Genomic DNA, 23,748 nt, shown 5'->3' on the forward strand with positions numbered 1-23,748 from the left:
ATCATATATAAACTTTGATGAAAGTTATATTATTTTTTCCATTATTTTTGGCAATATACAATATCTATATTCATACATTATCACACATTTGGTATAGGTGTGTTGGTTATTTGATGTTTATTACATAATATCTGTGATGCGGACGAACGCTATTATTTTTCGTCTAAGGACTTGGTTGATTGCGAGTCACTGAAGCAAGAATTTCTTCGTCCAAGTGCGTGTGCTGCGAACCAGTTATTATATTATTTCCTATATTTACCGTGTATTTTATATATAATTCTACGTTGAAACGCTGTGTGAATTGTACCGGAAGCAGATCCATATACTGTAAGAACAAAAATAATATAAAAAGAAAGACGGAAAGGTTTCCGGGTGATGCCAAATGTTCACGTTGTATTCGATACGCGTTTGTCAATATAATCCTTAAACCTATTTATAACGCCGACTGTACGTTTTAATAGAATATTGGCTGCATCATTTTTTTTATTTTTAGGTTTATTTTAGCTATTAAAATATATGCTATTCATTAAAAGTGAAATTGATATAATTTTATAGATGTTCGGAAAATTGTATTCGTTTTCATTTAATTTTGAACTTATTATACTACCATAGAAAGTACAAGTTTGTTGTGTAGTTTAATAGTATGGTTCAAATGCTATATGATAATATTGTACATATGACACCAACGTTGCTAGTTTGCCTACACACAACGCCGCCTTAGATTATACGCTTTTTAAGTGTTTATGTTGTCAAAATACTGTTAATATTAAATTTACTATTTAAATACACGAATAATTTAAGTAATATTAATTTAAGAAATTATTATTAGTTTTAAAGTCCAAAACATTTATTAAGGTTACTTTTTTTTTGTAGTAAATATCATTTAAAAATAAATTGTCTGTTTTGTTTTTAATTATAATTGATATTTTTTGGTAAATTTATTTAAAAATGTCAATACTTACTGAAATTAAAAATCAGAAAGATATTTTTGACAAGCTATTTATATATTAGATTTGTATTTGTTGTTGTGTAACAATGTTATGTTATATTCTAAGTTCAATACATACAACGTTAACTAAAGAAAAATGCTGTCGTCTATATTAAGTATCCCACCGAGTTGATTTTGTTCACTGAATTTGCTTGTGTATCCCAAAAATGCATTCCCTTTTCATAATATGTCACTGCATGAAAAAGTAATACTTCGTAAAAAGTATATGATAGTTAGATGAACTATTCTGTGGATGGCTCCCTAGGGAAAGGTATCCAAACATTCATAGAAAATTTTATAACGTCCATGTTTTATATTTAAACGTTCTCTGTGACATGTTTCCATACAATTGCAGAATGTTCCAAATTTAAATTTCATCAAGAAAAAAGGTCAATGAGTTAGTTTTGTTGTACTGCGTAAATTTTATCATATAGATTCGAACAGAAGATTTAAAATAATTTGATATTTTAGTAAATTTGATGATTTCATTCCTTCGAATTTTTGAATATTTGTTAACATTAAAGTAATTTTTGTTTTATAGAAATTCTGGAGTACAAAGTCGAATATGAAATTAATTTTAATAAAATATAGACACAAAAATTAAATTATTGAATTATATGTATGTGTAACTCACATACAAAGTCTACTCGGAAAACTACCAACTATTTAATTTCAAATTAAAATTTGATATATAAAATGCAAATAATATCTAAATTAACTGTTGAAAGCGTATTTTTATAACAACTATGTTTATTGATTAAAAACATGTATTAGTTTAATATAAATTTTTATTTTACACTACATTGTTATAACAGAATAAATCAAACACAATGGTTACACTGATTTATGTTAACTATTGTAACCTATTGATGCACAAACTTGTACTAAATAACAATTGGAGAAATTATTATAAATTGGCATGTCAAATTAATTACATAGTCATCATTCACAGTATGATAAATTCCAGATAAATTTTGAGCTACAGCGAAATTTAAAAAAATATAATCGTGTAAGATATTTTAGTAGACATAATGAATATTTTATATTACTATGTAAAACTAATTAATAAAAAAAATTATAAATATTTGTTTTAAATTAATTTTCGAAGTTGATTATAATACTATTGTGTTATAGTCAAATTACTACGAAAATTATTAAAAAAAAAATATTTATAATTTTTTTTATTAATTAGTTTTACATAGTAATATAAAATATTCATTATGACTAGTAAAATATCTTTCTCGGTTATATATTTTTAAATTTCGCTGTAGCTCAAAATTTATCTTGAATTTATCATACTTTTTTTAATTACTTTCGACTGGAACAAAAACCAGTAGCATATAAAATTTTATTTGCGAGTAACACTAAAACAATATTATTTTGCACAGTTTTGTTATAATATATTTAAAAAAAACTATAAAAACAATAAAAATATTTAACCGTTAATATTTTTATTGTAGATAGAATAAGTAATAGAAAATTTTCCCGATAGGCAGTCATTTCATTTGGTGAGTCATTTAATTGGATAATAAAGCTATTTAACAAAGGATTCGCTGTCGAAAAAAAACTTTAAACGTTTAGTTGAAGTATATCTACATTATCTAACCTCAATAGCTTTTTAAACTCTGAGAAAGATATCATAGTAATAGCCATTATTTTTAAGTAGATTATTGAACTATTGTTATAAATGTTCTGACCTTATCAATGCTGAAATTGAACTATATCTTCTAATGCCAATCTAAAATTTCGATTTGACTTTCACATAAATCAAATAAGAATTGAACTTTAATTTTATTGTTCTCCATTTAATAAAAATTAAAGTAAATTTCAGTCGACTGTATTAACAAAAAACACAGCCATAATGATGTTTTGTTACTTATTATTATACATTGACGCCACTAGAAAATAATTTTGGGGTGGGGCTATTATCTTTTTTTTTTGCTCATCAACAATTTTTTATTCTAAATCGTTATTTAAAAAAAACTCGAATCAGTAAAAAAGAAAGATCATCCAGACTAGAAATTTAAAAAACGTAAATCACTGGAAGAGGGATCTTACAATCTCCTAACATCTCTGGTTGCGTCATTGTTAAATTGAGTGGAGAAGTCATAATATATTGTGATAAATGATGGTACTGTGACAGTTTGGTATAATTTTAATATTATGTAAGTTTAATGTGTAAAATTTAATAAGTATTCTACACAAAAATCAATATTAAATTTATTATTGTTATTCATTGAGCCATCTTTTTCATTAAATATTTCTATATTATAGTAAAAATAAAAGATAACTTAAGAATTATGAAATAAAAAATAAGTCTGTTCACGACTTATTTTCTACCCTAAATCAAACCAAGTTTGACTGAATAACATGTTATGAAGAGGTGTCGTTAAATTCAATTACGAATGATCATCTGCATCAGCAGGCCTGACAATACTGTTGATGACACAGATGGCGAACACATTTGGCCATAGCATAACATACAATAGACACAGGACGAAGGACTGACGTTTTCTTAGTGGTTATGCATGTTTTCTACAATCTGACAGCAGTGTATTTAATTGACACAATAACAGTAAAATTATATCAATACTGTACATTTAGGGCTGTGCCACTCTAGTAAATACAACATATTTCTCGTTTACGAATGCGAAAATAATATACTCAACTTAATACTTATGTAATTTGATTTAAACATGAATTTTTTATTCAACGATTAAATATATATGAAAGATTAGGCGTTATATTTATCAACTTTATTATTTTCAAATGCTAGTTTTTATAGATTTCAATAGTCAAATGGAACAAAAAAAAACTATTTTCCATGAACATGTTGTGTTGGTTGCGTTAAAAGTATAAAAAATTATGATATAAAAGTAACACTTAAGCTCATGTGAATTATTAACAAAAAATCAAGTTATAATCCCATTCGTAACTCAAAGAGTCCTTTTTTATACCTCTTAAACTTTTTTGTGATGTTGCTGTATATATTTCACGAAAGTTCGCATGTTGACAGCTTATACTTTTCATATTAATTCAGCGAAGTCTACTTGTTTCTACGCATTCCATTATTTATTTAACAGTTGTCTACAAAGTCTCAAAGCACGGTGTATTAAAGGCGCATATAGCTGTAGAATAATATTACCTTGTTCTTAAGGCTGTTTGTTTGATTTACTCTCAGTGATATTTTTATTCGGCAGTTTGCCTTTAAACGAGTTTAACCTAAGGGTCAACGAGAGTGATTGGTAACGAATGTCTATTTTATCGCGAATAGCAGTTTCGTTCGAGCATTGATTTGTGACCGAATAAGTATCAGTTCGTTGTGAGTAGGGAGGAAATGACTAAATCGTAAAATGTTCTTATGAGTGTAGAGAGATACAGTTTCTTTGGTGACGCCACGCTGTAGGACCTCGTGTCTAGTCTTTTAGGCGCCCGCGGCGGGGCAAGTGGCAGAACGTGGGTGACTGGTGAGCGAATAGTATAGGAGGACAGAGGAGGGAAGGGAAAAAATAAAAAGTAAAATATATATAGATGCGAATGTATGTATCTCTGTGCGTATGCGAAAGCTGCAACAATAATAAAACTGGGGATGTTATGCGGACCCCGAGGGCGGCCGGAGGAGATTAATCGGTGTTGGCATCACTAACCGTCTCGATGGCGCCGCCGCACGCATAATATTTGTGAATTCTCATCATCCTCCTCTTGGATTATTCGTAATGGAAGTCAATCGGAAACAAGTGGTACATTTTCTCATGGTTTACTTAAAAGGATTTCAATGGAAAATGTTTAATTCGTCATAACTCCGTCATTCTGACACGTAGTTCCTTAATAATATTTCCCAACACACTATTCAACACAACTCATTTTTTACAAATGAAAAAGTTAAAACAATCGTTGAGTTGTAGATATGCGTAATGGTCACGCGATAAACGAGGCTCAGAGAATACACATTATCCAAACGATAGCCATTCGGCTCGTCACAAGAGAATAATAAACACAATAAAAATAATTAATTGATCAATTGTCTGTTTCTTATGCGCTTGTTTAAAAATGTATTTTTTTTTTTTCAGGGGTTCATGCTAGTTGGGACGAGTGGTGGACGTATGATGGAATATCGGGTAATGTGTTTTCCTTTATATCATTGTAGTTTTAAAAACGTTACGATGGAAAAATAACTACAATTGTTGCTACCGTCGTTCTAAAATCAATTTAACTTAATAGTATACAAATTCACTTGTTAATATTTACTCTTGCGGATATTAAAAATTAATAACTTTTTAATTAAGTTAAAAAAATGATTACAAATGAAGTAATTTTCTACAATTCTAAGATATTGTACACAGTGTGATGGAATTTAATTGTATGGTTTTTTTTTTGAAAAACCAAACCCGACATTTTGAATGATATAAAATAACCTGGCAAATTTTTAATGTACCTTATAGTCAAAATGTGTATGGATATATATTTAGAATAGTAGATTGGTATAATTACAGTTGGGCTTCGCTAGTTATTTACATTTAACGTTTTTGTAGAAACGTAAATAAAATATAAAACATTAAAAATTTTATTTATAGATTTTCTAGAAATGTAATTTTCTTAAAAAATAATATTATCATCTAGAAGTTCAAATAATGACAGGTTTGTCGACACGCGACAACCGTATAAAGTTTAAAACATAATAAAATATACAAATGGGTATACGATTTCCGAATATGGTAAACTTGCGTCGCCTACGGTTCTTAATGGAGCGGTTTGTATGAATATTGAATTATAAACATAAAAGTATGTTACTCAAACAACTGTCGTAAAAATTTCGGAGTGCTATTAAACATCAGCTGCGTAATGTGTATAACAAGTAACAACACATTAATGGAGTCGAGTTTGTGTGTATATTTATTAAAGACATTTAAAGTTTGCTGACTTAAATGCCGTATCCAATTACTGTGTTGTACAACATAATAATGTTATACACTTCAAAGTGATTCCCTCGCTACGACCATTCCTGTCGTTTTCCTTGGAAAATATAAACTTTGACAACCCGTCTCAATAATATGTTTTTCAAATATTCGAATTTTGTCAAACCTTCAAAATGGTTTAAATGTTCACTTATACAACGTTGGACGTTTTTTTTTTTAGTATGAAAAATATTTTACATTTAAAATTGATCAACTTATGATTGGATCTACTAAGTGGTAGGGAAGCAATCTTTTTCGTAGATCGTAAATTAGTGTTTCAATACTAATTGTTGTGTGAAAAAATCCAATATTTTGTTTTATTCTAAATTGAAGTTTCCCACCACGTAAATGCAAGAGGATTCACGTCTGTATCGACAAAATTCAAACTTACAATAATTTTGAATCTTAAATTTCAGTGGCCATACCTATAATTGTACGATCTTGATTCAGATAATAAATCCTCCTTTAGTTAAAATTTGTTCATCCACGAATCATAAAACTGAGAAATATAATTGACACGTTTCCTTTTTACAGCTTAATAAGTATTGTTATAAAGAAGTCGGTATGCGGACACCCCCAGGGAAGTATATTATTATATTTCTCTTTTTATTTGGCAACAGAGTAAAGTGTTAAACGCATTTATATTTTATGTGTAATATACAGATATATGTATTGTATCTAAGCAGTATGGCGTTTCAACGAGATCATGAAATCTAAAGAGACTTAATGTTTGTTCTATAGTCGCTTCTTAACATCGAACGATATTGGGGTTTTATATTGTCGAACCTTAAACGCGTCGTGGAAGTGCTTGGTAAAAGAAAGAGCGTAAAACCACTGCCTTATTATTTTATTAGTTTAAGAAATTTAAAAGGAAAATATAATTAGAAATAAATGTACGTGACTTGATATTTTGTATTTTTTACTTTTAACCATAAAACTTTTTGTGGAAATAAAATACTATAGTTTGACCAAAAAGCTATTATAAATTAACTTATAATATGGCGACACTAAGAGTTATGTCATGATTTATCTTCGACGCTAAAACTCAAAAAAAACTAACAATTTATTCATGTTTTGAGGACGAAGCCAAATAAATTAAATACAAAAAACGTAAAAGAAAATGAATATTTTATTATAATGGGGCGTTTATTAATAAATAAAAACCAAATATTCCAAACAAGACTCGAAGCTCATAAGCTATAACGGTCTTAAAATTTATGTTGGAAAAATCAAATTAAATATGATATTTTTAAAAAATATCTATTTTATTTAAAATAAAAAATTTGGTAGACTAGGTTTGGCAATCTATCACATTTGAAAACATATTTTTTATTCTCGTTTATTAATCTAATTCGGAAATATTTTATTTAATGAATACAACGCTTTCATTTATAGTTTTACTTAGTCTATTGTTTGCATATAAGTTTCTGGTCACGATGTTTTGAAATAGAATTCTATTGTTTTGATTAAATACACAAAAATAGCGACGTACCGCTCTTTAAATACACCAGTTCTTGAATACACAATTTTAAAATTCTGCTCAGAATGTGCCAAAATGTGATTTTTTCACACGTCTTTGTAATTGTTGACGACCATGTGTACTTGACGCGTTTTATAACCCAAGTACAAGACTTGCACGCTTTATCAGTGAAATAGTTTAAAAAGATTTTATTGAGATAAGTTTGCCAAACAATAGTTTAAAGGGAAAACAATGAGCTCAATGTTTTTATATCCAATTTCTATGACAGTGGCAGCGATGGATTACACTCCAGTAATATTTTTCATTTATATCGTTTTTCACATGAGTGTAAATAGTATTGTCGGTTAAAAGGATTACCCAAACGAATCAATACTTAGTAAGTAAAATGGAAGACACATAAAAGAGTTCAAGATAATTGATAGAAAATATATTTAATTACTTTTAACATTTGCTCCAGCGTTCTGATACTTGATTTCTGATACTCTATTTCATTTATATATATATGAATTTTAAAACTTTTTATCAAAACAATTGATAAATATTATCTATTTACATAAAAAAACTAAAAATATACCTACAATAAAAATATATTCAACATTTAAGAATCGAAAAATTGAAAATCCGCTTACGCTTTCAATCACGAATAAGAAAAATAGAATACAATCCAAAGTCAACACAAGCGTTTTATAGATCTTTGAAATTATAAACAAACACCCAAGTTGTTATTGTATATTTGCTTCGGAGAAAAAAGGCAAAAATGTTGTAAACGCATTCCGGTCACACATCAAGACCTTGTTTACTATTGTGATTTTACTCTCTCTGGTAATATGCCGTTGGGGGTCGGAAGGTTCTGACAAATAATATAATATCCATAACGATTCAAAATAACATCTGTCACGTGTGAAAGTTCTGATAAGATTTTTATTATAACAACAAGTGGTAAAATTTTGAATAAAATCATTCAAATTTATTTTACATTGAACAATAAATGAGATTAAAAGATAAAGAACGATAAATCTTTATACTGAGATTTATATTAAAAGTTTTTATAGTGAGTACTTAGTACATACAATATTGATTGTTTTTATGATTAAATAATTCAAAATATTATAAACGTTCGCTGTGCGAAAGATGTTAATTATGTTTTCATTTAGTGAATAACAATTTTTTCAATTATGCAAATATATAACGACTGATAGACTAATACGACGTATCAAAAATAAACTGATATTTCAAAAATAATTTCAGAATTGTCTGACCGCAGGAAAATATAACAAGAAGAATTTTTATTTTTTATAGTCGAAGGTGTCATATAATCCATAAATTCATTGGCTTTGGTCGACATTAAACAGAAAAAAAACTGTTTTACCCTTCCGGCAAATATGTGGTACTTGAGATACGAACCAAGTGTGTAACCATAATTTGTCTAGCCATTGCTGAACAATTTATGATTTCGGATTTGTCAATACAGCAAAACACCGCGTTCTTCTCTATTATCCCCACGCGGACAACGGTCCAGTTAAAACGGTTTTTATCGTCACCCATAAATGTCCCCAACGTTATGCCAAAAGTTATGACTTATTTTTATTTATTATTTAACGACATAATAATAATAATGTATAGACTTGAAACATCAATGAGACTTCTAGTGGATTCATTTTTCCTTTATTTTCTGGCAAATAGAACTGTTTTACAAATAAAATAGGTACATTAAAAAAATGTATTTTCTATTTTACAAACGTCACTAGAAAAAAATGTATAAAATCAATACTTGTAAAAATCGGGCTGTAAATAACATATCAATATTTCGTCATTTAAACAACGATTGAAACTGGAAAAAAATATTATAAAATTATTAAAGATAAAATATAATAAAAATAATATACTTATCTAATATAAAAAAAATTTATTTGATTTCTTTATGGTTCTTTGAATAATGCGCTGTAATATTATTTTGTTGTATAAAATTTAAACTCGATTTTTACGGATATAATAAATGTGGATTTTTTATATTTTTAACTTATAAACTTTATAGTTAAGTCAATATATTTTTAAATCGCTATTATATTTAACTTAAAAGCTTATAAAAATGAATTATTCTTTTCGAATTTTGAATTTTTTTTTATTGAGATTGTTGATTTCTATTGAAATGATACAAGAATTTTGTTAGCTGTATTTAACGCAAAAATCAACTACTCTCACGAATCAAGTGTACTAGTACAATAATGAGAAGATAGTCTTACATTAGAACTTCTTAAACAGATTTGCTCTAATTTTATGATGGATGAAACGTCGTATTTTGCCCAAAAGCAGTTTTGGATTTTAATGAAGTTTCATTTTCTAATTTTACCCCGTTAAATTAAATAAGAGATGAACTTAATCACTTTAAGACGAGCTTTAAATTTACTTTTAAACTCCTACATTGTTTGTGTATACATGAAAACTTTCTCTGGAGTGACCAATTAAAAGACGGTTATAAGCTATGAGATAGACAAAAGTAATTTACTCGATTATGTCAATAAAAACTCAATTAAACTTTACTGTAAACACATACGAAAAAACGTTTCATGAAGGTACGTATTTTGAAAAATTAGACAGTAAAAAGGTATTTATTTTCGTGAAACTTTTCATAAATATGAGTTTACGATGTCTCAGTATAAGATCGTAAATCGTTTATGCAATTTTCGTTACCATTTTAAGTGAAAATATTTACCATTCGCAAAAATAGTTGAACTTTTTATTTGTCCAGTAGAATATATATTTTTTAATATCATGGTACAATAATTATATTTAACGCAAAAATTGTTTTATGAGTTTTCCTATATTAGACAAGATTATTAATAACTGCCGCATGTCATATTATTGTCCTCCTCCAAAAGTCATTACAAATAATGTATTGGTCATTATTAGTTGGTTATACACAAAAACTGATTGTGCGCAAAGCCTTTTGTACCCGTTTTTTTGGTCAGAGAATAGGGCGATTTTACAACCTGTGTAAATACACTCATTGTTTCCGCGGTTAAAGCAAACGGAATTTATTATTCCCTTTTTATACGCGTTTCGCCATCGATGGAACTAATAAATTATTATTATATTGTAAGCCGGTCGTTATTATGATCGAAAATGTTATTCACAGATCATTAACCGCGTAAATCGTTAGGGCCGTATTTTACGTGAATAAACCGACAGGTGTTTATTGAAAATTAGATTATCATTTGCGGTAAAACAAAATAATATCAATTTATTTTCATGAGCAGTATGGCGTTTTTCTTTCAAAAAAAAATTCTGATTATTTCTATAATTAACTCAAGAAAAATATTCGGTCACCTTTTTAAGCGCATATTATTTAATTGGAATGTTTTTCGAGGAACAATTTCAAGTTTTGTGCGTATAAAATAATAAAATGCTCTTGAATAAATAATGCGGTCAAGTTTTGATTTAAATGACGTTGTAAACAATAACATTACGCCTACACGATAGTTTAATCGCGACCTTAGAACAATAAGGAATCGAGATAGCTTTTAAATACTTTCAAGTTTATTATGGTTGTAAAAGTTAAATAAAGGCAAAAATGACTAATAGACATTTGTGAACGTGTGTATGATAGCGTGGCGTTATTAAGTAGAAAAGTGAAGCGGCCAAACACCGCAGCCATTATAATATGTATCGTAACAATGTGGGTCGTATAATATAATATTATATTGCTTTACTGTCGTTCGAATAACTTGTATATATTAAATTGCAATCCAGCGATAATATCGTGTGCGTGTTGGGTTGCGTCCGATAATTTATTACGACTAATTATAATTGACTGCAATATGAACTACAACGAAATACCCTTAAATGAATACGATACCGATTTCGAGTCCATTAAATTAATGCTCAAGGTCTGATGAAACTTGGTCGGTCAAACTTTTAATCGCAATTGTTTTTCTAAACATTATATTCTGTCAGCGTGTGACAGACGAGTCCACGCGATATTTATTCGGAATCAATTAATTTTTATTTTATTATTGTGATTGAGAAACTTTCATGTATTTATCAATCTCAATACCCCAACAACTTTTATGTCATTCGCCTGTACTAAAACTCATTATAAACTTAGTATCATAAACTTTTACTATTTTTAAAAGTTGTGCAGCAACCTGAAAATATTGTCCGGTTATTAAATTTTAGTTGTGTATTGTACATGTTTATCGAACAACTTTTAGCGGCCCATACTTATTTCTATATTATGATTTGTTATACTTTGAGTCGAGTTTACATGGATTGTGGAAAAATAAATTCATTCTTTGGTTGATCTATGAACACACATTACTGATATTAATAATAAAATGTAGGGAAAAGTATAACTCTCTCTCATTTTCTTTTTTAAATAAATCTATATTATTAAATAAAAAATTTAATAAATTTGAGCGAAAAGCGAGGGATTTCGATGTAGTAATGAAATATTTCCAAAAAAAACTCATAGAGAATTGTAAGTGTTATCTAATAAAATGTTAACATGTTAGGAATATATAAATAATTTACATAAAATAATTTTTTATTTAAATTATTATATCATATTTATTCATGTAGAAATCGACCTTAGGTTTAACCAAATGTTAATTAATTACTAATGATTTTATTTATTTGATTTAAATTCAGTTCTTTTTTTTTTTAAGAGTTGTATAGAATTTAAGCTACAAAAAAATATTTTATAAAATGTAATACGTAAAATATCAATATACATTTCCACAATATGTAAGTCTACTCCACATTATCGAAAAGAAAACAATAATGCTGTATTATAAAAAGAGCAATACTTTTTTTTTATAAACAATAATAATATTTTACTTACTGAGCAGCAGAATTTAATAACGTGAATTCGGTTCATAACGAGCAATGGCAGAAAACGACGTATAATACCATTTAGCCGCCCGGTTGAAAATAAAAACAAATCTCCACCGCATAAATGTTTTATGTTGACGCGTCCTTAATGTGCTTATTTATTTATATTTTTCAGTGAAACCTAGTGGGCTCGAGTTTATTGTTTAGGCTACCGGGAAAAGCAGGTATAATTTATTCAATACAACCCAATTAATGAAATATCCTATACGCTCTTTGATGATCATGGAAGTTTTTGAATCTAGTACATTTATAGTTCATTTTCTTTAGATTTACCTATTCGTTCTTATTGATCATAATGAATACAAGGGGTTGATTACTATCATATTGTAGATGGCTTGACGAAAAGTTTTTCATTATACAGAATGTTCAAAAAGTAAGAAAACACGTTAATTGTTACAATGAGAACAATAGAAACCCTATTCCTTACTTACTGAACATCTTATATATTGTCGTTAATGTAAAATTTGTTAAAAAAAACATTACCTATCCACAAAACACTTTTGTCTCCATAAATTGAGCTTTGGATGTTTTGAATTGATTTAGAATCACACGACAGAGATTCCAAAGAATCTTTGGATTCCTGTCGTATAGATTTTTTAACTAGTAGTTTCTTTAAACGGTTCAAACCACACTGACATCCCAGAATTAACATAAAATACATTTTTTATTCTTAAATTATGAATACCCAAAACGAAACGTTTAGTTTTAATGTAGTTTCCATAAAAATCCAAGAAAACACTCGTTTTATAACCAAATAGCATTAAAGTGCAGCTCATGCAAGTTTAAAATTATATTATATTGTAATAGAACTCGTTGACATGTGCTACTTTGCGTGTGGATTATGACCCGTCGTTCACTTAAATGAGTGTCCTCGTCGTTTATAGACAATAACGCGATTTGCCTTTTACCATACGAATAAGTTTACTTGTCGGTGGAACTTTAAAACGGCCGTTAACCGCACCCGCTACATTCGGTGACGTTTCGCGGTCTTTTTACCGTCGTGTCCAGAACACGCGTATACACATATGACCGGTCTTTATTTAAATGATACTGTGTACAAAGCTCTTTTGTGCAGATGTTCGAAAAGTCTTCCGCCACGGACTCGGAGTATCCGTCGGATAAGGTTGACATGATAGCTGTAGGTAAACCTTTGAATACGGGGGAGCTACCCTTCGACTAAATGAACCAATTCAATTTCACGGTGCCAGGATTTCTCCTTCGAATGCATACGTCACTTACGACAAACAATTTCATATCGAAAATCCGATCCCGGAATTTTTACAATCCTCAGATTCCATTTATAAAACTTCTTTATTCTTCAAAGATGAATATAAAGAACACAAATGAATTATCTCTATATACGTTCTTCCTTAAAAATCAAGAGTGCACGTAGATAACTTTCGCTAAATTTAATCGAATGCAATACTATAACAAGCTTAATCATAAACTGACATTGAACCGCTCTCTTAAAAAAAATGCTCACATACATGTGTTGGAAGTTTTGAACGCATACAATATAAGGGAAAATTTGGACAAATGATGATAAACATTTTTTACGACTTTTCGCTACTTTATGTTAAATTTGCATTGCTCATGTGTAAAATTAACGTGTTATTAAAAATGTCATATTAACGTATGAGAACTTTTTAATCATTTTTTACAATGTGTTTATTTGTATATAGATAAGTAATCGATCACGCCTGATTAAAATCTTTTTTAATTGACTAAAAATGTTTAGAGAATGAATAATGCGATGTTGACGATCATTTTGCATATATCTGTAATAATTTAGAAATAATCAACTATCAAATTTATAATATATTGCTTTTTATCTAGGTCCAAAATATTGGGGAGTCTTGAATCCTCTGTGGAAATTATGCTCAATTGGGAAACGACAGTCTCCAATCGACATCGACCCAGACAAGTTGCTTTATGATCCATTCTTAAGAAATTTACATATTGACGTTGACAAAGTAAGTAGCCAGAAACTATGATGTTTTCATGTTTGAATTACTAAATACTAAAATATCATAAGGTAGCTTGAGTGCGAAGAAGATATTTTAAATAAACCATTTCATTATTGCAGTCCATGGAACCTTTTTTTTCTATTGCGTATATTTACCACGATTTTCTGATAATACTGAGGATTTGGTATAAGTTAGCAATGAAATATCTGTCTGAGACCTGGATTACCAAATCTATTACATTCATCTACATAACGTTTAATAATTTTTTTTCATGATCACAAAAGAATATGTAAGACTCAATATATTTGATATTGAAACTAGAAAATATTATGACGTTATACATGTCATTCGTAAAGTAGAGTAACTTCAGTCACCTTTGTAGCAAACAAAAAAAAAATGCATAAATTTTTAAGTGTTTTAAACTTTAATCGTATGAGCGTTCATTTAAACGTTCAGCACATCGAGTGATGCTTTATAATTATACTTTAATGCATATTTTTAACCATGAAGCTTTTATTTCATTACATTCAGACAAAATAATTTTAATTTCAAATTATTTTTTATCACATTGTATACATAGAAATATATTCAATTTATATACTAATTAACTTAAAATCTAAATCATAAAAAATACCTCTAAGCTTAAAAGATTTAATAAGACATATTTAACTTTTGTGATCATTTCGATACGCCCTAGTGTTTTTTAACCGACACGGAAAGTTACTCATTTACTTATGATTGCCAAATAACCAGTTTAATGAAATATATGTGATATCTTTACTGTTTTTTTATATTATTTTAAGGTGAGTGGAATCATAGAGAATACTGGCCAATCTTTAGTATTTAGAGTCGATAAAGATTCTAAGTATGTCTTAAATATAACTGATGGACCTCTGACGTATCGTTACCAATTTCAAGAGTTTTATATACACTACGGTACTGATAATAACCTTGGTTCTGAACATAAAATACAGGGATATTCTTTTCCTGCTGAAGTGAGTTTCATTTAAAAACTACATAATAGTATGTCAAGTTGAGTACCAAAAACAAATATTATAATTAAATTTTAGTTTAGTATGTCATAATTTAGAGTTAAATGTTTGTTGTTCTTATATGAAAATAAAATTCTAAGTGTTTTACATGTTCCTATAAAATTGTATATGTTAAATTCTTAAAAGTTTAACGAAATTGTATACTTGATAATTCTATTTAAATTTAGTTATTCAATGTTTTAACTAAATTTATGTAATTGACATGGTATTAAAAAAAAAATTAACAAAACTTTTAAAAGTTTAAAAAGTTAACAAACCACCCAAGAAATAGGTTAACTAATGTAATAGTGGTCGTTTGTTAACATCAGACTCAATTCTAGGCACTATTCAATTATTATTTTCTTTATAGATGGAAAAAGAAAAAAAGTGTTAAAAAAGTGTAAGGTTATTCAAATGTATTTTTTATATTTGAATTAAGCAAAGATTTACACTAGATTTAATTACAATTTTTTTTATTTGGTAATGCATCGTTAACTTTATTGAAATGTTCACAAAAGAATCTGTAACTTTTTCGTTATACTAAAATATTCTTATAACTGCATGAAGTATTTTTATTAATTATACAGAAAGTAATCGCGTGACGAAAAGGTCTGTCCCGGTAAGGTTAACGCTACGTAGAGTAACAATAAGAACGTACATTTACTACAAAACAACTTAGTTGTGGCGGGGAAGTTGTGGAACTACACGAATGTCTTGTGTTTGAATTGACTGAAATGGCTTTTATCCTACTTTTATAACCTCGTTATTTACTTATTAGGATATAAAAGTGATTGTATTTTAGATCTTCTTTTTTTGAAAGTTACCTAATTAATTAAATTTCATACATGGCAAGTTGCGAATCGATAAATGGCTAATGTTTTTATCAATCAGTTTAAACTCTTTGTTCAATTCATTCTGTCTTAATTTAAGTATAACCAACTTAGCTTTATATTTTAAAAATATTACATGATTTTGGGTTAATACTGATTCCATTAAATAATGTACGCAAATATGGGTATATTATGATTTAGTGTATAAGATCATATTATTTACAATTGCTTTTGTTAAACATACATAAGTGTTTCTATCGAATAAACTAAATATACGATTAGAATTGATATCTAATTAATTTTTAATTTGAGGTTTTATTGAATAAAATAGTCCCCATAAATTTATTATAACCTTTTGTTGTTTAAATATATCGACAAAATATATAGTCTTTTACTAACTGTTATAGAAACTTTTAAGGTACACAAAATTTGAATACATTAAAGTGCATAGTAATATGATATTAAATTTCAAGGTTTAATATAGTAGTGATTATTTTTGATAAAACGATGGAAGGGCTGAAATTGGTATAAATGTCATTGCAGGTTGTGAAACGCCCTACTAAAATAAATAACGGAAATTCGTTGAGCAGTAATAAATCCTATATATTTGATCACATCATATTAGTATTTTATTATAAGTTCTTTACTTTTACTGTTGCATTAGAATCGGAAACACCCATGAATTATTTGTTGATGTTAATATGTAACATCAAATTAAAAAAAAATATTAGGAATAGAAAAAGAATTAAAATAAGAAAATTACAAGCTTATTTTATTGCGGTTAATATCGAAAGTTGTCAGTACTTACACACAGTAAAAATAACATGATACAATTGCAGCCGTGCCGAGCAGCTGGAACACTTTCTCGAAAAATCGAGCTCACCATGTTTTACTGATGTATGATCACATATACAGCGTGTTCAAGAGGTAAGGAAACGAGTTTTTATTGTTCTTATGGTTTGTAACAATTTTTTCTGTTTCCTTACTTACTGAACACTTTGTATATTAGTATTTATAAATTCCTAATATTTTGCCGGAAAATACCAATGACGACCTAAAATAATAATTATTCAACTCGTTGCATAATACCTCATAAATTCCTAGTACGAAATTTCAATTTTTTAATTGTTAGTGATTTGCTACAGAAGCGTAGTTTGAATTTTTATTAGAGGATGGACTTTTACGCGAGTGTTTGTATAGTGATAGTGAGAAAAATAATCTTGTGTTTAAGATGCAATTTTAAAGGAGTAGTATGTTTTTTATGTTAACCGTCTTCAAGTAAACAAATCCTGAGCATTTCACTTTTTAAAATATATTTTTCAACACAAAAAATGTATAGTCACAAATTTTTCGAGAAACGCAAGTATTACTTATTTCACTTTTCGGGTAGTCCTGTGTTTATAGAGTGTGAGGATTTATCTTGTTTGTAGTTAATATAATATTTCTTATTACTTAATATTTACTATGTGTTACTGAAACATATACTACTCTTCCACCACAGCATATATATAATTCACATCTATGTTTGCTAAAGAAAAGATTTAAGTTCTTTAAGTGCTTTAAGAGAAGTTCTCGAAATACGGTATTTGAAAACAAAAAACATAAATTCTAGTTTTTAAAAGTCATAGGATAATATGTCAATAATATCATTTAAGTCATTATAATAAATAAGCAAACAATTCAATATTAAATTTCGTGTAACAAAATAATAATACCCATAACTGTTTTTAAGGAATAAATTTTAAATAATCGAGAACATATTTTAAGAATAATGGTAAAATATTTCTTGAAAATTATTATTATTAAATACAACTATAAATTTAAAAGTAATACATAATAACAGACATCTCATTATATGTCCGTCATTGTTACTGAAACAATATTGTTAGCTATGAATAAAATTATTATTAATATCAATAACTAGTGATAAAATGGAAAACAATATTCTTGTAAATGATGGTAATTTCAAAGTGTACTTGTTCGCTTTTTCCATCACATCTACTCGTTTTATGAATCCGCTTAAGAAAAGTAAAAACACTCTTGTCAGCGTTTAAAATAATATACAAACGAATTCTGTTTTTTTTTTTATTCACACTCCAGTCATTTTTTTACTCGACACAAACAAACGTTCTTATTTTTTGTCGACCGTTTCTGATGTGTTCCAGTTATAAAACATAATTTAAAAAGTTTTTTACAAATAAAAGCTGGTTTCATTAACATAGCACCGAACACGTACGAAAATTATTCATTGTTTAATCGCATTCAGTTCACCGAAAAATAACCATAAATTTATTTTAGGGCTGAGAAAGTAAATGATTTTTTGTTTTATTTCAAAATATGAATTTTAATTATTTTAAAAAGGATTTTTTCTTAATGATGATTTTTTACATGTTTTTAAATTAATTTAAAAAAAAGTCGATTTATTGAAGTATTTTATATGCTATTAAAAAAAATGTTTTATATGATTTAAACAAAACGATGTTAGATTAATTTAGATCAATGGTTTATTTAAATAAAATTAGATCACACGTTTAAATATTTACACTTAAACAATTTGAAAAATATACCGAGTAATCTCTTGTATAGTATTAAACGATAACTGATTGTAATATTGCAATACAAATAGTTTTATAAGTGAATAACTTTGTTTAGCTCTTAACGTAGTAGATAAAAAAATAATATGATTATTTGTTAATTCTAAAGTATATAAATAATTTTATTTATTTTAATTATACATAATTTTTATTATTATTTGTAGCCATTATAGTTATGTCATTTTTTCACTACATTTATTATGTGTTGTGGCATTTTTTATTTTTTATAAAGCGCGAACGCTTGTGGTAAACTATCTTTTTCTAATAATTTATTTTTCTTTTTTTAATTTTTAATTTTCTTTTAAGTAGAAAATTTTGGGTTATACATCTTGTGACGTTGTTGACGATATTAATCGATAGTTTTATTTTCGTTAATTAATTCAGATTCTTGATAAATCACTTGGAATCACTCTATCACTGTCAGAATTGGCTTATCATAGTACTTAGAGTTATCAAGTTGCCTCTCGTTCCTTTATTTATTTTTTATACCGGTTAAATTGATTTCTTTTATTATCATTAAAAATGGAAGCAGTAAAGAATTACTTGGACTGTATGAATCCAAAGAGCCATTAAAGATGTTTTATGTATTATAAAAGCGTGCCATTAGTGATAAATATATTTTAATAGAAATTCACTTTAATGCAATATAAACAGGAATATAAATTCAATTAAATGAAATGACACATTTCTAAACATAAAAGGTAACAACGTTACTTTTTGACTAGTTTTTAACAGTTTTAAATGAGTTTGAATAATATACAATTCTTAGTATCTTACTATTTTACTATTTTAACTTTCATTTAGGACAGGCAAAACATAAATCAAATTTGGAATAGAATAAAATAATAAATATTTTCAAGATAAGTATTGAAGTAATTCTCTTCTTTAAAAATATTTTTATAAAAAATTTATACTGTTAGATGATACAACTTGAGACAGTTTATTATTGTTATTTTACAAATTTAATCACTTAATTTGTATTAACAAATAATTAGTATTGCTTAATAATAATAATTGTCAACATTTTACGTGTGCTGTAGATTAATACCACTAAAACGATAATAGATATTTAACTGCCCCAAGTTGGCCCATTTGACATTAAATAAATAAATTGTTAAACTCTTTCATATTAAATGTATTTATAATAAATAAATATTTACCATATAATATTAAATACTATGTCATGAGTATAATAAATTGTATTTTATAGTTTTTAATATTATAAAAAAAGCCTAGAAATAGTTAGAGATAATTTTTTTTGCAGAAGAAATAATTAAAAATTAATTACGTTTTATGATTTCAAAAGAGACTTCAACAGAACTACAGTGAGTCAAGTAATTATTTGGACATCGTCTAGAAATAATAAGTTGCCTCATAAATCATCATTGTCTTACAGGCCTTAAGTATGATTAACACCATTAGAAAAATGTTTGAATGAGTGATTAAACCACTTGGTGCAACTTGTCGCAACCAAATTAATTATTATTGCCAAGAGGACTAGTTTAACTAATAGAAAACACATATTTCAAACCACATCTAACCTCTGGTTTTTTTTTCGTGTCCTATTATAATCCAAAGCAGTTTTTAATATTTACATTTACGTTAACTTTACATTTTATTAGCAATAGTTAAGTTAAACTACAAAATTTTAAGATTTACATGTCTTCTACAAATTCATTCGTCATTTTGAATAAAAAATAGATTATACAAATTCCCTTTTGACAAATTAAAAGCAGACAATTTTATAAAGTAAATAAAAAAAAATTCCCAATAGTATTATTATGTTTTTATTAATTAAGTAATTCATAATAAATAAATCACTCTCTATGTTCTTATATACAAAGTAAACTATCGTTTTTTCATATATGATTTTCAATAAATTTTCATTTACACTAGCAACATTAACCAACAATAATTCATAACTAATGAGTATATTCTTGTTGTGTGTCTTCGACTGGACTCGTATGAAAAAACTATCATCAAATTATGAACATCAGTATAAATTATGGGTTTTTTTACAAATTATAATAAACGAGTAGTTATAACAATTGTCAGAAAAAAATAAAATGGTCGTACTGCGTAATACATCTATTAAATATTTTTCAAAGCATCTATGTAGCTATTTTACAAAAATATTACGCATTTAAAAACTTAAAATTCTTAATTTTTAAATTATTGGAGTAAATTTACTTTACTTATTTAAGGGTTTATAATGCTTTTTTTGAACTTTTTAAGATTTAAGAGTTATACTATTCTTCATTTAGTATTTTCAAATATTTTTTGATGTAATGTACTATTCATAAACACAAACTTTAGAATACCCTCAGTGCATATTCAATTTCTTTTAACGTTTAATATATTTTATTATTGATCTTGAGTCATTTAAGTTAAAAGCTATTACTTAAAAAATTGTTATACACAATGAATAAAATCTTTTTAATTGCTTTATTAGTTCGTGTACGAAAAAGTAAGATAATAAAGTGTTCTACTTCATTACCAACATTACTTATTTCATAATACTTCTTTTGTAAGAAATTAAATTAAACATAAAGCTATTTTTGAGTCTCAGTTTGTTTGTATAATACTTTTAGTAGATACCAATAAACATTAAGCTCAATATAAACATAGAACAATGAAAAAAATAATTTTTTTTAATTAAGAAAATTTGAAAAGAAGTAAGACATAAAAAAATCATTATGTTTATAATAGCCTGTGGCAGAATGCATAAGCACAAATAATGAATAGAGATGTGCCTAAAATGACATATATCAGTTTTTTTTATAAAATCAAAGATAATTATGAGCCTAATAATTATTATACGTAAAGTTTTAATTTATTTTTATTTTTGGCACTTGGATTACTTAGCCATCATTATCGGGTATAACTTAAAAAAAAAAAGTATTAAAAACACTTTCAAAATTTGCTATCAATATTATTAATTAATTAATCGTATAATCAAGAATAAATTAATAATCTTGTAATATTCAAATATTTATTTAAAATTTAAAATAACATTTTTTTGGACGTTTTCTCATCGAGTCAAATTAAAAAAAATATTTGTCTGAGTTTTTATTAATAATTTTGGTATTTATTAAGATTTTTAAATTCTATTATATGGCTATATTCCATAGTAGTCTAAGAATTGAAGAATAAAATAAATAAATTGCCGATAATAATAATAATAATAGTATATCTGAGAATTAGATTCATTTCAAATAGTCAAATGTTGGTAGGTTGTTTATGCTTTCGTCCTCCACCGATCACCACATGTCCCGTGTCTCGCTTCCCCTCTAACCACTTGCATGCTGTCAAAAGGCCATAATCCACTGGGTTTCGATTTCAATCTTGAAATGGAGATGAGCGTACTGTAAAACCCATAAGATGAATCGAATGCTTTTTAAGAAAATAATCCCTGAGGAGTAAATGTGTGCGTGTGTACGATCAGTTTGGGTTGAATGACGAAGGGGTAACAAGGGAAAAAACCACATGAAATCCGTACGGTTATTTTACAAACCGGCACTTGAATAGGAAAAAGTAAAACGCGGTATTCATTGGTAAAAACGCGATTCTATCATTAAATAAGAGGAGTAGAATTTTTCTACGCACTTCAAATTTATTGTATTTTATGTAACATTAAAGTGATCGGGTAGTATTTAACTAGGATGTTAGCCTTTTTTATTTGCATTACTTAACATTGTGTCAATATCTATATTATATTTAAATAGTAATAAAACGTAAATCATAATAGTAATAGCATCTAATAGTTTTTAATTAAAAATTAAAGAAAAGCTATCCATTATTAATTATCATATGACGCTTTTATCTTATTATCGTATTTTAGTTATGATGGGAATTAAGGAAGTATTAATTTTTTATGTTTATCACTATATATATCCGGATCTCATTACAGTAATTTCACTCCAATATTTGAAACTAAAAATATGAGTTTTATTTTATTGATAATATTATCCTTAAAATTTGTTAAGATATTTCAAAATTTTTTAGAAAACCTGTCTTTAGATAACTTAATGTTAAAAAAAAAAAGTTTAGACGACTTGTCTACAATGAAACAATTTATAGTAAATACATGCTTTTTACATTAATTATATAGAGCTCAGATTTCACTAATAAAAATAAAAATAATACACTTTTTTACTCATAATTTCTTAAAACTCAATTATTTTGAAAATGAAAAATATGAAAAAATTTTATGGCTTTATAAAATACTTAATAGTTTGATTTTTGAAAATTCATGTTAATTTGTAATTATTTTGTGAATTATTATTATATAATTCTATAAAGTTCTACAAAAGCAAATGTAATAAGTGATGTAACAATGATGACATTTAATGTGAAGTGAATAACATTTTTTTTTCTTTGTAGATTCAGCTTTATGGTTACAATACAGATCTTTACTCAAATATGTCAGAAGCACAAATGAAATCGCAAGGAATCGTTGGGGTGTCACTTATGGTTCAGGTTCGTTTAAAATGTTTTTAGGTTATAAGTTTTTAAGTCACGAAGCAAACAATTAATTTATTATTAATACTTTTTGTATTCTTCTTTAATTCACAGATTGGTGAAACGCCTAACCCAGAATTCCGAATAGTCACTAATGAGTTCGGAAAACTCTTATATAAAGGTAAATGAAAATATAACTATTAAACTTGCACGTAAATTTTAATTACATATTATTACAAAATTAGTTATTTTTGTATGAAATATAAGTATAGTATTGGAAAGAATTCGATTTTTTTTTTTGTTGTTTAAATTTAATTGATTTAGGTCGATAAAAATCTTAGGATAAGTACTTATGGAGTAATAAGCATTTAATACATCGAGTCAGTAGCGCAGGCGGAGGGCACATATACCTGTTTGAATTGTAGCTACTCGCACTTCAAACTAACCCGATGTATTAAATGCTTTTAACTCCAGAAGTACTTATTTAAACAATGTAAAAAAATACTAAAAATAGCTACTTTGAAATTTCGAAAAAGTTAAAAAATATATTTA

General features: G+C 26.9%; 2 protein-coding genes across 8 annotated transcripts in view; one reads left to right on the forward strand and one right to left on the reverse strand.

Moving 5' to 3' along the window:
* Positions 1–23,748, reverse strand: part of LOC126894519 (V-type proton ATPase catalytic subunit A) — a 256,069-nt gene that overhangs the window by 76,623 nt on the left and 155,698 nt on the right. The gene's annotated exons all lie outside the window — the stretch shown is intronic.
* Positions 1–23,748, forward strand: part of LOC126894522 (carbonic anhydrase-related protein 10) — a 66,787-nt gene that overhangs the window by 14,421 nt on the left and 28,618 nt on the right. For 4 of the 6 annotated variants that reach the window (XM_050665589.1, XM_050665590.1, XM_050665588.1 and 1 more), the window contains 5 exons: positions 5,059–5,106; positions 14,150–14,286; positions 15,084–15,275; positions 23,119–23,214; positions 23,311–23,377. In XM_050665589.1, coding sequence (XP_050521546.1) covers positions 5,059–5,106; positions 14,150–14,286; positions 15,084–15,275; positions 23,119–23,214; positions 23,311–23,377 — 540 coding nt within the window. The remainder of the gene's footprint in view (positions 1–5,058; positions 5,107–14,149; positions 14,287–15,083; positions 15,276–23,118; positions 23,215–23,310; positions 23,378–23,748) is intronic. The other 2 variants (XM_050665591.1, XM_050665593.1) reach the window with 1 other exon arrangement.

The sequence above is a fragment of the Daktulosphaira vitifoliae genome, unplaced genomic scaffold (genome assembly GCF_025091365.1).
Source record: "Daktulosphaira vitifoliae isolate Bord-2020 unplaced genomic scaffold, ASM2509136v1 Scaffold_1, whole genome shotgun sequence".
NCBI classification, from domain to species: domain Eukaryota; kingdom Metazoa; phylum Arthropoda; class Insecta; order Hemiptera; family Phylloxeridae; genus Daktulosphaira; species Daktulosphaira vitifoliae.